This window comes from Trematomus bernacchii, unplaced genomic scaffold (assembly GCF_902827165.1).
Source record: "Trematomus bernacchii unplaced genomic scaffold, fTreBer1.1, whole genome shotgun sequence".
In the NCBI taxonomy this organism is placed as follows: Eukaryota; Metazoa; Chordata; class Actinopteri; order Perciformes; family Nototheniidae; genus Trematomus; species Trematomus bernacchii.
The window spans coordinates 693,112-706,033 of NW_022987581.1; the positions used below are offsets into that span (position 1 = coordinate 693,112).

At 40.9% G+C, this 12,922-nt stretch overlaps 1 protein-coding gene across 3 annotated transcripts in view; it reads right to left on the reverse strand.

Moving 5' to 3' along the window:
- plppr2a (phospholipid phosphatase related 2a) overlaps positions 1 to 11,638 on the reverse strand; it is a 70,308-nt gene extending 58,670 nt beyond the window's left edge. For all 3 annotated transcript variants that reach the window (XM_034127144.1, XM_034127147.1, XM_034127145.1), the window contains exons 1-2: positions 11,393 to 11,638; positions 4,180 to 4,305 (exon numbers count right to left, since the gene is read on the reverse strand). In XM_034127144.1, the coding sequence (XP_033983035.1) occupies positions 4,180 to 4,248 (69 nt within the window). In that variant the 5' untranslated portion in view covers positions 4,249 to 4,305; positions 11,393 to 11,638. The remainder of the gene's footprint in view (positions 1 to 4,179; positions 4,306 to 11,392) is intronic.
- Positions 11,639 to 12,922: the final 1,284 nt, after the last annotated feature.

Consider the following 12,922-nt stretch of genomic DNA (forward strand, 5'->3'; position numbering starts at 1 on the left):
ATTATTTCTGAAACAGTATGGAGCTCAAAGGCTTTCTCTCTTGCCGGTTATACCACAAGGTGAGTTCCTTTTTATTTCCTGCTTCTTCACACACATGCTCTCCAGTACAGGTTAGCTCTGAGTGTTAGCGATGCTAATGTAAACACCGACCATATTACGTCCAAAACAGTCGGGCATTGTTTCTGATAGCAACGTTTCTGATAGGGCCGTGGGTCCACATTTCAGATATTACGTCATATCGGACGCAAATCTGGATCAGCTCCGTTGTACCCCCGTTTTTAGAGATTTGGGTACGGAGGAAAAGAGAGAGGGTTTTATTTTCTGACGCTGCGTGAGTTCCCTGACACACCGGGGACACATATAAAAAAGTACATTTTGCATGATAGGTCCCCTTTAAATAAAAAATAAATAAATACCTTTTTTTAATTACATTTCTTATTATCATTAAAAAAATCATATAAATAAAGTTGGCCAACTGTCACAAGACTTAGCTGATTTTAGCAATGTGATAGCAAGATTCCTTCAGAAGTTATGGCAAACTTTATAATCCCTGAACGTCAACAAGCGCCCCAGCTGTGCGTCACTTTTTAGTGTCCCCTGGTTTCCGTTGTGTTTTGAACTTCTTGCAGCGTTTTATATTTGCATTGTTTCTCAAGCTGTAATGCTTTCTTATTTGGGCGCGTTTGCACCTGTCAGTCTCCGTACATTTGTGTATGAAATGTGCTTTATTAAGAAACTAACTTTAACCTTAACCCTGCATATTGGATTTACACCTGCTCTTTGTCCGACAATAAAAACATACTCTGTCCACTGCCCTCCATTACAGGTAACAGCTGCTGGCCTCTTTCCTCTGGCCTCGACCGCTTGCTCCCCATCCCAGAACAAATAGATAGAAATACTCTCTCTCTGGCCGTCACACACACACACACACACACACACACACACACACACACACACACACACACACATACACACACACACCACACACACCACACACACACACACACACACACACACACACACACACACACACACACACACACACACACACACACACACACACACACACACACACACACATATAGAGTATGAGATTGACTGAGACCTGAGGGCTGACGTGTGGGAGGCATATGGCGGAGTGGCTTAATGGAGAGCTTTTACAGTGTAATATAACCGAAGGGAGCAGTGTTTCACAGACAGGATCACATGGGAGGGTCAGAGTGAGTATTGTATCGTGTACATCCTTCAGGGCCAAACACACATAGAGGTGTTCAGGCAAAAGGTGACTAAAATACACCTGAATCTCTCTCAGTTGAAATTTACTTGCAGCTTGCAACAAAACCAGTATGTGCAGCGATTGCTGGATTTCAACAAGAAGGCCGTTTTTTCTGCTATTGTAGTGATCATTTCTGAAATCTGATCTAAATTGTTTTCTCTTTCTCTTTTTATGACTTAGGAATTGATCCAAAGAAATGTGTCTAAGATAATCTGTTTCAGTTCATTATTGAAATTGTTTTATATGTCAAACAGGTTAAGAAAAATTGCAATGGTGTTTTTGGTTGCTAAAACACACAGCTTTGCCATTTTGCAATTCTTTACTTGACAAAACCTTTTTTTCCCACCTGTTTCACAGATCACATATAGTTTTACAACAAAAGTATTATTAGATCACACATAGAGAATGGGCCAGATGTTTTTAGTCTCTCACTTGCCTCTCTGGACCTCCACAGTTCACAATCATGACATGAAATGCAAAAAAGTGCTAATTCAAAATCCGTAAAATGTGCTTTTGCAGATGCTCTGATATAACAAAACTGAATCCAAACAAATGTAAACCCAACATGATGTAACATCTGCATCACATCAGCATGCACCTGCACTGATGCCAACATCGGCGTCTCCTCTCCTCTCTGTTACACATCAGTGCTCTGAATGCATATACTCCAGCTGATGGTTGAATTACTTCAAGCCGATGAGCTCTTGGCCTGCTTGGTTTGTCTAATTGGATTACAGACGGCCTGATTTCTTCACCAGTTCATGCTTTTTCTCCACCTCAGTCACAATTCAGTAAAAGCCCTGGGACTTCCGCTGCCCTCTGACTCATGTGTCTGACTGCTCTCACGAAAAAATCCAGAGCATGCTTTCCAAAAGGAGGGAAATTAAGTGTGTGTGTGTGTGGGGGGGGGTTCTCGGTTTGCCACAGACGATGACCTTTGGTGTGATCTGTAGCTCAGTGCAGCTGCTGAAAATCCACTTCCCCGACATCCGCAAACCACCTCAATGAATCATGCAGTTCACAAATACGCTGGGAAATGTTCAACACGCCACAAAACAAACTGTAGCAGCTTTACTAAAGCCTCGCTGCCCCTGGTGCTGCGGCAGGGCGCGATGTGTGACACCGAGTGGGAATGTCAGCGACACAGAGCGTGTTTGCTGAGCTGTCCCAAATGCTCCTGTTCAGCCTGAAATATTTACCGCCGTGGCTCCAGTTGTAGAGATGCAATGCCAGGAAAGAGTACGAATCAAATCTCTAAGCCACAAAGGTGCTATTCGCTGACAGGACAGGCAATTGGAAAGATAAATCAGGAATCAAAGCCCAGAGAAACAGAGTTCATGACTAAGAAATACCGTTAGGCTCTTATAGCATTATTGTTTTACAGCAACAGTATACTGAATTTGTAGTGCTCTCAATTTTCTCCATATTTCATCAATCTTATATCAAAACATTTCAAGTATTTCCTCTTTCCGTGGATCTGCTGTGACCCAAGCTCTAGTCTTGTTTTGCAGTTTTTTAAATGCAACCGGTAGATGGCTAGCTTTAAAAACAGGGACAACAAAGTATATAGTATCATAATAAAATCTCCTGTCCTTGTTTGTCCATGCTTTTATCTTCAGTAGACTCGACTACTGCAATGGTGTCTTTACAGGTCTCACTAAAAAATCTATTAGAAAGCTGCAGCTAATTCAGAACGCCGCTGCTCGAGTCCTCACTAACACTAAGAAAGTGGATCACATCACTCCTGTTCTGAAGTCCTTACACTGGCTTCCTGTGTGTCAAAGAATAGATTTCAAAATACTGCTGCTGGTTTATAAAGCTTTGAATGGTTTAGGCCCAAAATACATGTCTGACCTACTGCTAAATTATGAACCATCCAGATCTCTCAGGTCTTCAGGGACTGGTCAGCTTTCTGTCCCCAGAGTCAGAACTAAACATGGAGAAGCAGCGTTCAGTTATTATGCTCCAGATATCTGGAACAAACTCCCAGAAACCTGCAGGTCCGCTGCAACTCTTACTACTTTTAAATCCAGGCTGAAGACTTTTCTTTTTGCCGCTGCTTTTAATTGAACTATTCACATCTTAAACTGCACTGTAACTTTTATACATGTATTTTTTCTTTTAATGTTTATTTTATTATCTTTTCTTTTTAATGACTGATTTTAAATGCCATTTTCATAATGTCTTCCATTTTTGTAAAGCACTTTGAATTGCCTTGTGTTGAAAGGTGCTATATAAATAAACTTGCCTTGCCTTGCCTTGTTGTGCTAGCAAAGTAGAGCAATACCGAATGTCATTTTATTGTTACATTTAAAGCTTTTATTGAGGTTTGTTAAAGAAGATTTGGATGTCTGTTGTCAGAACAAAACAGGCGTGAGGGCATACAGTTTTTTTTCCCACAGTGACATTTTGTCTTAGAAAGGCAAAACACAGACAAACAGGAATTAACACTAAATATTTCATCACATACGTAAAGATTGTGAATTGTTAGCACTCACTTTTTTCAATAAATGTTACATTTTGGACCTAACAACGCTGGAACGTGAATGTTCTGAGAACACGACCCGGCAACAATCCTACGGAGCCACCACTGGAATCTCAACAAATATTAAAATACGAATCATATTAGTGTCGCTAAATCTTTATCTGTGCAGAAATACCAGCTTTAAACACAATGAACAGACCAGCAAAAAGGAGAGGAAGTTCCACAGCATTCAAATGTTGATTTAGAGTTGTCAACACTATTAAACAACTGTCCGTCAACAATACCAATAGGTTCTCACCAACAACTCATCAAATGCAGACGCTTGATAAGGAATATTGGCAGCATTTTTTAAGATATTGAGTACTGCATTAGGATACTTTCGAATTTGAATGTCAATGCTGTGAAGCATGTCTCTTACCTCCACAAACAGGAAGCAGGGGACGATGGAGCTGCTGCTCTTCACTCCCGGCTTCTCCTCCATAGCCATCCCTCTCTCTCTGTGTTTCTCCGAGCGTCCCTCTGTCCGGCTCTCTGTCTCCTAATCCTGAAGGAAAGAGGATAAAGCAGGTCAGTCCACTGGTCTGGCCCCAAGTGTGAGATTAAGTGAAATCCAATCAAGACCAACAAGCTTCGAAGGGCTTTCCATGATGTCTTGCATCCTTTGCTTACTATAACCCTTTATGAACACACAGTTAGAAATACACGACATTTACACAGTTTTGTACATTTAACGTGTTGAGACAGTAAGCGTAAATATGCACATTGACATTGCATTTCATCTCGTTACACTGTCATCGCTACTACCTCTGCTTTTACCACTCTTATTTATTTATTTGTGTCTATTTTTTACCGCAGTGAGAGTTGCCAAAGACATGTCGTTGTACTTTGTATGATGACAATAAAGATTTATTCTATTCTATTCTTATCTTTTATCCGGAACGATCACACTGCTGTTACATTTGTATTGTTTATCTACTGCATAAGCTACACCATAAATATTCAATACTCACACAAAAAGTGAACTCATTTTGTAACACTGTGTGCCTTCTACAGTTTACTGTTGCATTCATTTAAATTGCTTTTCTTATTTTGAATTTGTATGCATCATGCATCAGAGCAGCCCCAGGAGTATAAACAAAACAGTTCAAATGAATTTTAAAAACCTGCGTCACAGTCTGCCTCTTTATACCAAACACACACTGAAACACTGTTTGATCTGAAAAATGCTCAATATTTAAATCATTACATTATATACAATAAATATACCACAGGTTAGATAAACAGTGAACAGTCACACCATATTAGCAGAGTTATACAAAAGTCAGTGCAAAACAACTTGTGCTAGGAGCTAAGTGAACACAATTTGAAGAGCTAAGTGGCAATGTGCTACTGTAGCTAGCAAGCTAACTAGTAATATGTTGCTAGCAAGCCCAGAAGATGCTAGTGGTAGCCTAGTAAGTAGACTACTGTCATTTTTTCAATGTTTTTCTAGCTTGCTTTAAGACAGCATCAGTATATTAGTACATTGCAAAACGACACTAGGTTCTTACTCTCAACTCTTCACATGTGTTACTGGTAATATGTTGCTAGCATGCCCATAAAAATGCTACTGCTAGCTAGCAACAGAGGAAGACTCGGACAGCTACACTCTGCAATGCAACCAAGAAAACTGAAATTGTCAGTAGGGTATTTTTTTAACAGTCTTTGTACTATAATTTAGGAAAGTAATCAGTGAAGTGCTTTACACAACTTTCCCTCAAGCTAACAATATCAACAACTCAATAAGTGCTACTTGGTCTCACTTTTTAGGACATTTGGTAAGTGAAATTCATAATGTTGCTACTTCTTGACATTTAGTCAAATATCATGGTTTTGGTTCAAATTGGTACATTTGTTAAGGGACTTAAGCTAAGTAAGTATCTACATTACGTTCATGATATAAATACGCAACACAGTCTCACGGCATTCCGTGTTATAGTCACGAAATTAATCTATTGATTCGTGTTCACCAACACGATTTCGCCATTTTTTTCGTGTCACACAGAACGATTTTAAAAGCAATGTAAATAATAACAAATTAGAAGGAAAAACAGATTAAAAAAATACAGATTTCAGAATTCTGACACAGAACGATTTTTAGAAGCAATGTATTTCTATTGGTAGTAATGTATGTTTCGTGCCTGCACCAAATAATAACAGATTAGAAGGAAAAAAAGATTAAAAAAAATACAGATTTCAGTATTCTGAGGCTCTGAGCCATTTATTTTCCTTGCAGACGGCAAAAAAACTTGGACATTATACAATTTAAAATAAAAGGGATAGGGTTAGGCTTAGAGTAAGATATTGAGTAAAAAAATGTTTTTATGAACCACTCAGCTTCTGGTCTTCCAAGACCTGACCGGACAAAAAGACGTGGTGCAGGCACGAAACATACTACCAATAGAAATACATTGCTTTTAAAATCGTGTTGGTGAACACCAATCAATAGATTCAATTAATTTCGTGACTATAACACGAAATGCCGTGAGACTGGGTTGAAATGTATGTCCAGCACATTACGTAATTACATTGCTTGAAAATGGATAGCGTTGACTCTGAGTTTTGGTCTGAACTTGGGACACAAAAGGCGGTCTTCTGTGGTTTTACACACACACACAGTTGATACGTACGGAAAATAAGTCAAGCACCCCTTATGTCAGCATGTTACTTAAAATAAGTCGAGTCAGTGTCGAGTTGGACACATGCAGCTTCTTCTGGGTGTTTCTACGACCCATCCGTCAACAAAACCTCCTATAGATGGACTTCATCATCGTTTATACGTCATCCGACCTCCGTGTTTACTCCTGTCTTGATTACAAGAGCTATTATAAGCCACCCTAAACATCTGAAACCAATGTTAGAGGGTTTGTAGACGGTCATAGTTTGATGTGACAGGCCACTGACCAAGCTGTTTCCACTTAAACTGTATAAAAATAGATTAACGAAAGACAGTGGCGAGCCGTGACTTTTATACCTACATGTAGGCCCTCTGACCCCCAACCCTTCCCTCGAAAAAAATAAAAAAAAATAGTTATTACGTCACAGCGTATACTTCAGCGGAATATCAAAACAACGGCCCGGGGTGCAAAACGCATCAATGACAGCGACCCTCTACCACACAAAACAACACCTGTGAACCCAATTTGTGTTCTTTGAAATGGAAAATGATATTGCATTGTGTTTGTTACTTTCGTTGCAGTTGTATGTCTTAAGTGTAATTTGGCATGCTTTTATTTTGAAGGCGAGTTTACACTGTTGACAGGAAGTTGTTGTTGCTATGGAAACAAGAAAAGCTTCACAGCGGGCGGAACTTGTCATAAAGTCCGCGATAATAAAACCCACCCATTTAGAGGGAAGATATGATTGATCAATTGTACTGTCATTTGACATTACTCTCTCATTGAGTAACTTTAGCTGGCCCTCTGTGAATTTACAGCAGGACCACCAATCAGCTCCTATCTTCACAGTAACTCGCAGAGACGGCTAAAGGAGCTTCTTTCATTTAACCCTTCACATTCAAACAGAAACTGAACAGGCAGATTCGAAGGATTTATTTCTTTGGAAATGTTATTTTAAATTCAATTAAATCAAGTTATTTTGGTAAAACTAATGAAATATATAACTAAAAAATATATTTTTATAAATATATTTAAAAAAATGTTTGAGGGCCTGACGGCTCGCCACTGACGAAAGAGAAAAATAGGAAAGATTTGTCACAGTAAAGTGCCAGCAGTAATGACACTGTAATCCCTGTTGTCACACTTTGCAAACCTTCTCAAAAGTGAGTTTGAGTGCTCAGCTAAATGTAGTGTTTGCCTCAAGGCTTTTTATCTATCACTTTGCTGAACTTAGAACAGAAACTTTATTTTCAGAGACTTGGCAAGGACCCTGAGTCATGGGTTGTCAAGTTGGACAGGCTTTAAAAACTCGCAATATATAGAGTAGACAGGGGAGGTAGAAGTGTCTTTGTTTCTGAGAAGCTGTCAGGTTGACCTCTGTCTGCTGGTGAGTTTGAGTGTGATATGTGCCGGGGAGCTTTCTTTCCTCCTAATTCCTTCAACGCTGGTGGAAAGAATAGGCCTGAGGGATGAATAAGGCATGAAGCCAAGCTCTTAGCGAACAATACAACGTGCCAACCAAGACTGCTTTTTAGAGAGGGTTGGTTGGACTCTGTGTGAGACTTGTAAAAAATGTAAAAAAGGAGCTGCCAGGGTGAACAAGCAAAAAGCCCCAGGTAACGGAAACCAAACGTCAGAGAAACAGAAAGACTGAGCGAGGACTCGATTTTCGTTTCTTCTCCACTAAAGGCTGAAGGGAAGTGTTTCTCAATGTTTCTTCCCCTCAGTGGGAGGCAGAACAAAGAGGCTCTCCTCCAAAGTTTTGGGCCACCGACTGAGAAAGTACAAAAATGCATGAGTTGGTGGTGGCAGATCTGCTGAAGATAAAAACTGCTTTACCGCAGAAACCACTCGGGTGGCGAGAGACGATGTATGGAAGCTTTTGATGTTTAATAACTGATAAGTGGGACACCAAGCGAGGGATGACTTTACGCAGAGAATGAAAGCTTGTTTTCTCCACGGGTGTGAGCAGGCTTCTGAGCTGTCCCACGCACATTTGGTGTTTGAGACATTTTCTCAGAAGTGTTTGCTGAGTGCTGATTTGGATGACAAGTTTGAAGCTTAATTAGTATGAGAAAATCTGTCTTCTGCTCAGTATGCAGAAAGTGGAAACAGAGTTAGAGGATTACACTTCATTTCCAAAGGTCGTCAGTAAAATCTGTGTTGAGCAAGTATTACTTAGTGGTTAACTCCAAAGCCTGCAAATCCGGAAACATTATCTTCAGTTTTTAGAGCTTCTTCAATCAATATGTTTATATTACGTATAAAATGACAATGTGACAAAGGTGTTTCAAGTTAGTCAAGGTTTTTTCCATAAGTAAAAAATAAGGCGTGTTTTTGCCCTGTAATTCAGATCCGCACAAGAATTGAATTGGTTCTTACCTGGTCCATGATACAACCTTACACCAAGTGTTATAGCCTGTAGTTATTCTGTATCCATGCTGACAAACAGACAAAAAAGCAACACACCAACCCAAACAAATTACCTCATTGGCAGGGGTAATAATGATCATACCAATCTGCAGGTCTCCTCCAAGTGTGTGCATTTAAACTGATTGTGATGTCTTTCCAACACCTTTACTCTTTTGGTTCACTCTCACTACAAAAACTTGAAATCTTGCCAAGTATATTTGTCTAATATCGAGTCAGAATATGTCTTTACTCCTGATATAAGAACAATAACTTCAGAAGTAACACTGCAGTGAGATATCAGGTCTTGTTTTTAGACAATGCATCATCTTGTTAAGTCAAAAAATCTTATTTTGAGTTGTATCTCAGATGAAACACATATTTATTTGAAAATCACCAACTAACATCAGAAAACAGAAAACTTTTGAGTATTATTATAAATAACACAACATTTCCTGATTCTGGTCAAATATAGTTAAAAATGAGTTCTCAGCTAATTACAAGATCAGATTTATCTAAATATCCGTTCTTATTTCAAGAAATCTTACCAAGCAAATTTCCTCTTGATCTATTGGCAGATTTTTGTACTTATTTCAAGTGAAAACACCTTGTTTTCATTATTGTTTAACTTGTTTTTGGAGCAGCATTTTTTCCAGTGCTCGAGGCTAACAGGGTCATTTTTAACCACAGCACGTAACTGTGACCAGAGAAGAAAGCTAAAAACCAACTCACCACTTCAAGCTCAGCACCAAACAGCTGACACAAAGAGAGAGGCAAGTGGGCGGTGGATTTTTACCCAGTTTAAAGGCTTAAAGTTCTGCATATGGGAAGGTGTGGCCAGTTTAAGTGACAGGGTCTGGTCACATGATGCTATCCAAAACCACCTCCAACTCTTCAATGATCAACCTCTTTACCATTATTGGATTAGCGAGTTAGATGTCGTCACTGCCAAGATGACGAAAGTCAGATCCCAAATGTAACTTTACAACGGCTGTTCAGAAACCTTTGAGTGACGTCACAGAGACTATGTCCATATTTCATACTGTCTAGGCCAAGTAGTAGGAGTGGTTTTAATAAGTTATTTGATGCTTTAAAAGGGGATGTAGGATGCCCCAGAAGCTCATTTCTTAGAAAAGTGGTCCTTACTGCAGCCTGGCTCGTATTCGACCTCTGTAACTCTGCTAAATCGTGGTTGAAATGCACAGAGCTTTGTGCATGTATTTGAGATTTGGATGCAGGAGGCTGTCCAGCTGGTTCTGATCTAATAAGCAGGGTCCAAGTGAAAGGGGGCTTAATCTGATCGTCCATCTATCAATCAGAGGACATCAAAGCAACCTGTCAACACAGACAGGAGATGTGTGCATGAGACAGATGTGTGTAGTCTGAGGGAAACAAAGACAGACAGAATCCAGAGCCAATTACACAGAGACACAACCAAAACATGTGGGAACTGAAATCAAAATGGTGGAGCTGCAGAGGGGAAAGTTGAATTAGCACCGTCACACACTCACACTGATACACACACATGTATACAAATGTGGAGAGCAGGACATTTGAATCCTCTGCTGCTCCTTTAAGGACCCCAGTCAGAGGGTAGGAGCAGCCATATGTCCTCTCGGCTGCCTCTGCAGTCCAACACCCTGCCCCAGGACACACAGCACACACACACACACACACACACACACACACACACACACACACACACACACACACACAACACACACACACACACACACACACACACACACACACACACACACACACACACACACACACACACTCAATGGCTAATTGGGTGCAACAATCTGGATCATGCTTGAGTTTATTTCTGCGTTACCAAACGAATGCTCTTAACGTATCTTTTTATGCATACATCCACATTTGTGCAGCAGCAATGCAGCGTTAAAATACCAAATGTCACTCAGAGGTTATTTTATATATTTGTGCTTCATGTTCCATAACTGAAATATTTAACACTTGTACTGCAGACATTTTTCTTTCAGCGACTGACATGTTTGATTTGAGCATTTACCTGCAGCCCAGTGCTGTCTGTCCATTTGCCCTCATGTTGTGCAGGAATGTGTGTGTGTGTGTGTGTGTGTGTGTGTGTGTGTGTGTGTGTGTGTGTGTGTGTGTGTGTGTGTGTGTGTGTGTATGTATGTGTGTGTGTGTGTGTGTGAGCCTTTTTGCCACACTGCATGCTCCATCTCACATGCAGTACAGGAAGTCCTGTGCCAAACAATACACCTGAGTTCAGTCACGAACAAACAAACAAACAAACAAACAAATAAACAAACAAACACCTCCTCTGCTTGTACTACACGGCATTCCCTCCTCTCCTATTAATAGGACAAAGTCAAGGAGGAGAGTTAATCCATAATAGGATTTACCCGGTGCCGGATAATGAAGGGCTTCTGTTTGGGGAATACCACGGCAAAACACACACACTGGGACACTCCCCCCGCACCAAAACACACACCCACACACACATTCAAAGACTCATGATATATTAAAAGCAGAACATGTTTTTGTGGTATTTCCTTGCGTCCTTTCCTCCCTCCTTACCTCGTCTCGTTTGCACCAGATTCCTATGCGGTGGTCATGTCAGATCAGATGATGGTGTAAGTAAGTGGTGTGAAAAAACCATCCAGCTGTCCTCTCTTCTTCCTCCTCTACTCTCCCCCACGGTGAAGCGTGAGAGACGGCAGCAGCTCCAACGTCTCCGTCTCCAAATCCTCCACACACACACACACACGCTCTCTCACACACACACACACACCCTCCTCTTTTAATTAGCTTGTTCCTACCAACAACCGGCAATGATGAGTAATAAATTAAGTGGATGAAATTGCCTCCTGTGCAGCGTGCATCGGTCCAATGAGGAGGCACGGAGGAGAGTGCAGGAACATGTGTGAGAGAGAGACAGAGAGAGAGATAGAGAGAGAGAGAGAGAGAGAGAGAGAGTAAGAGTGTGTGTGTGAGAGAGAGAGGGAGGAGAGGGGGGAATGCATTATGTGTGTCAGCTCATTTGTATTCAAAGCTTGTTTTTTTCCCACTCCATCCCTCCCCTTCTATCTACCTCTGTCCATCTCTCTCCCTTATCTCCCTCCATCCATCCATCCCTCCCCCCTCTGCCTCTTCATGAATGGAGGTAGGGGTAGAGGACATGAACCTGACCCAAACATTAGAGGGGAGAAGGAGGGATGCTGCAGAATATAGGGGGGGAAAGAGGGCTGTATGTGTGTGTGTGTGTGTGTGTGTGTGTGTGTGTGTGTGTGTGTGTGTGTGTGTGTGTGTGTGTGTGTGTGTGTGTGTGTGTGTGTGTGTGTGTGTGTGTGTGTGTGTCTGGATGTAGGTTAATGATACACGGCTATTGATCTAACACTCCTGGAGCACATGTAACATCACAGGACAGAGCTGGTTAGCAGAGAGAGGGGTTAGCATAGCTGGCTGGACAGTGTGTGTGTGTGTGTGTGTGTGTGTGTGTGTGTGTGTGTGTGTGTGTGTGTGTGTGTGTGTGTGTGTGTGTGTGTGTGTGTGTGTGTGTGTGTGTGTGTGTGTGTGTGTGTGTGTCAGTGTAAAAGGTGAACATCTGAAAGAGTTTTGTTCATGGTGAGATTCAGAGGAACTGCTTTTCAAACAATGCATCAACTTTGACTGTGAAGCTGCTCAGGGCTCACCTTAAAACGATTTTTATGGTTGTTTCCGACGCACTTCTTTTCTTAGACGATCGAGGCAATCCAATACTGGCCCCCGCAGGGAGGGGACAATTGTTCATAGTGGTAAAAAACAAAAGATGAGGAGGTTGTTATACTGGATGGAAAACGTTTTGTCATAGGCATGGTTTTATTGATGCCAGAATGAGTCCTAAAACCTGGGGAAATAGTTAGGATTTGAGCACTACCGGTTAGCTCGTTTCCAAGTCAATGTGTTTTTATATTTGTTTTGGTTAGATGCCTGATATAAAGGTCTGTAGTTTAACACAAGTTGGAGATAAATGTAGGGTTTTTATTCTACGACATAAAATACTTCAGTTACGGTACGTCCACACAGCAGCGTTAAAAAAATATTCCAACGCTTCTGCCCATTCACTTT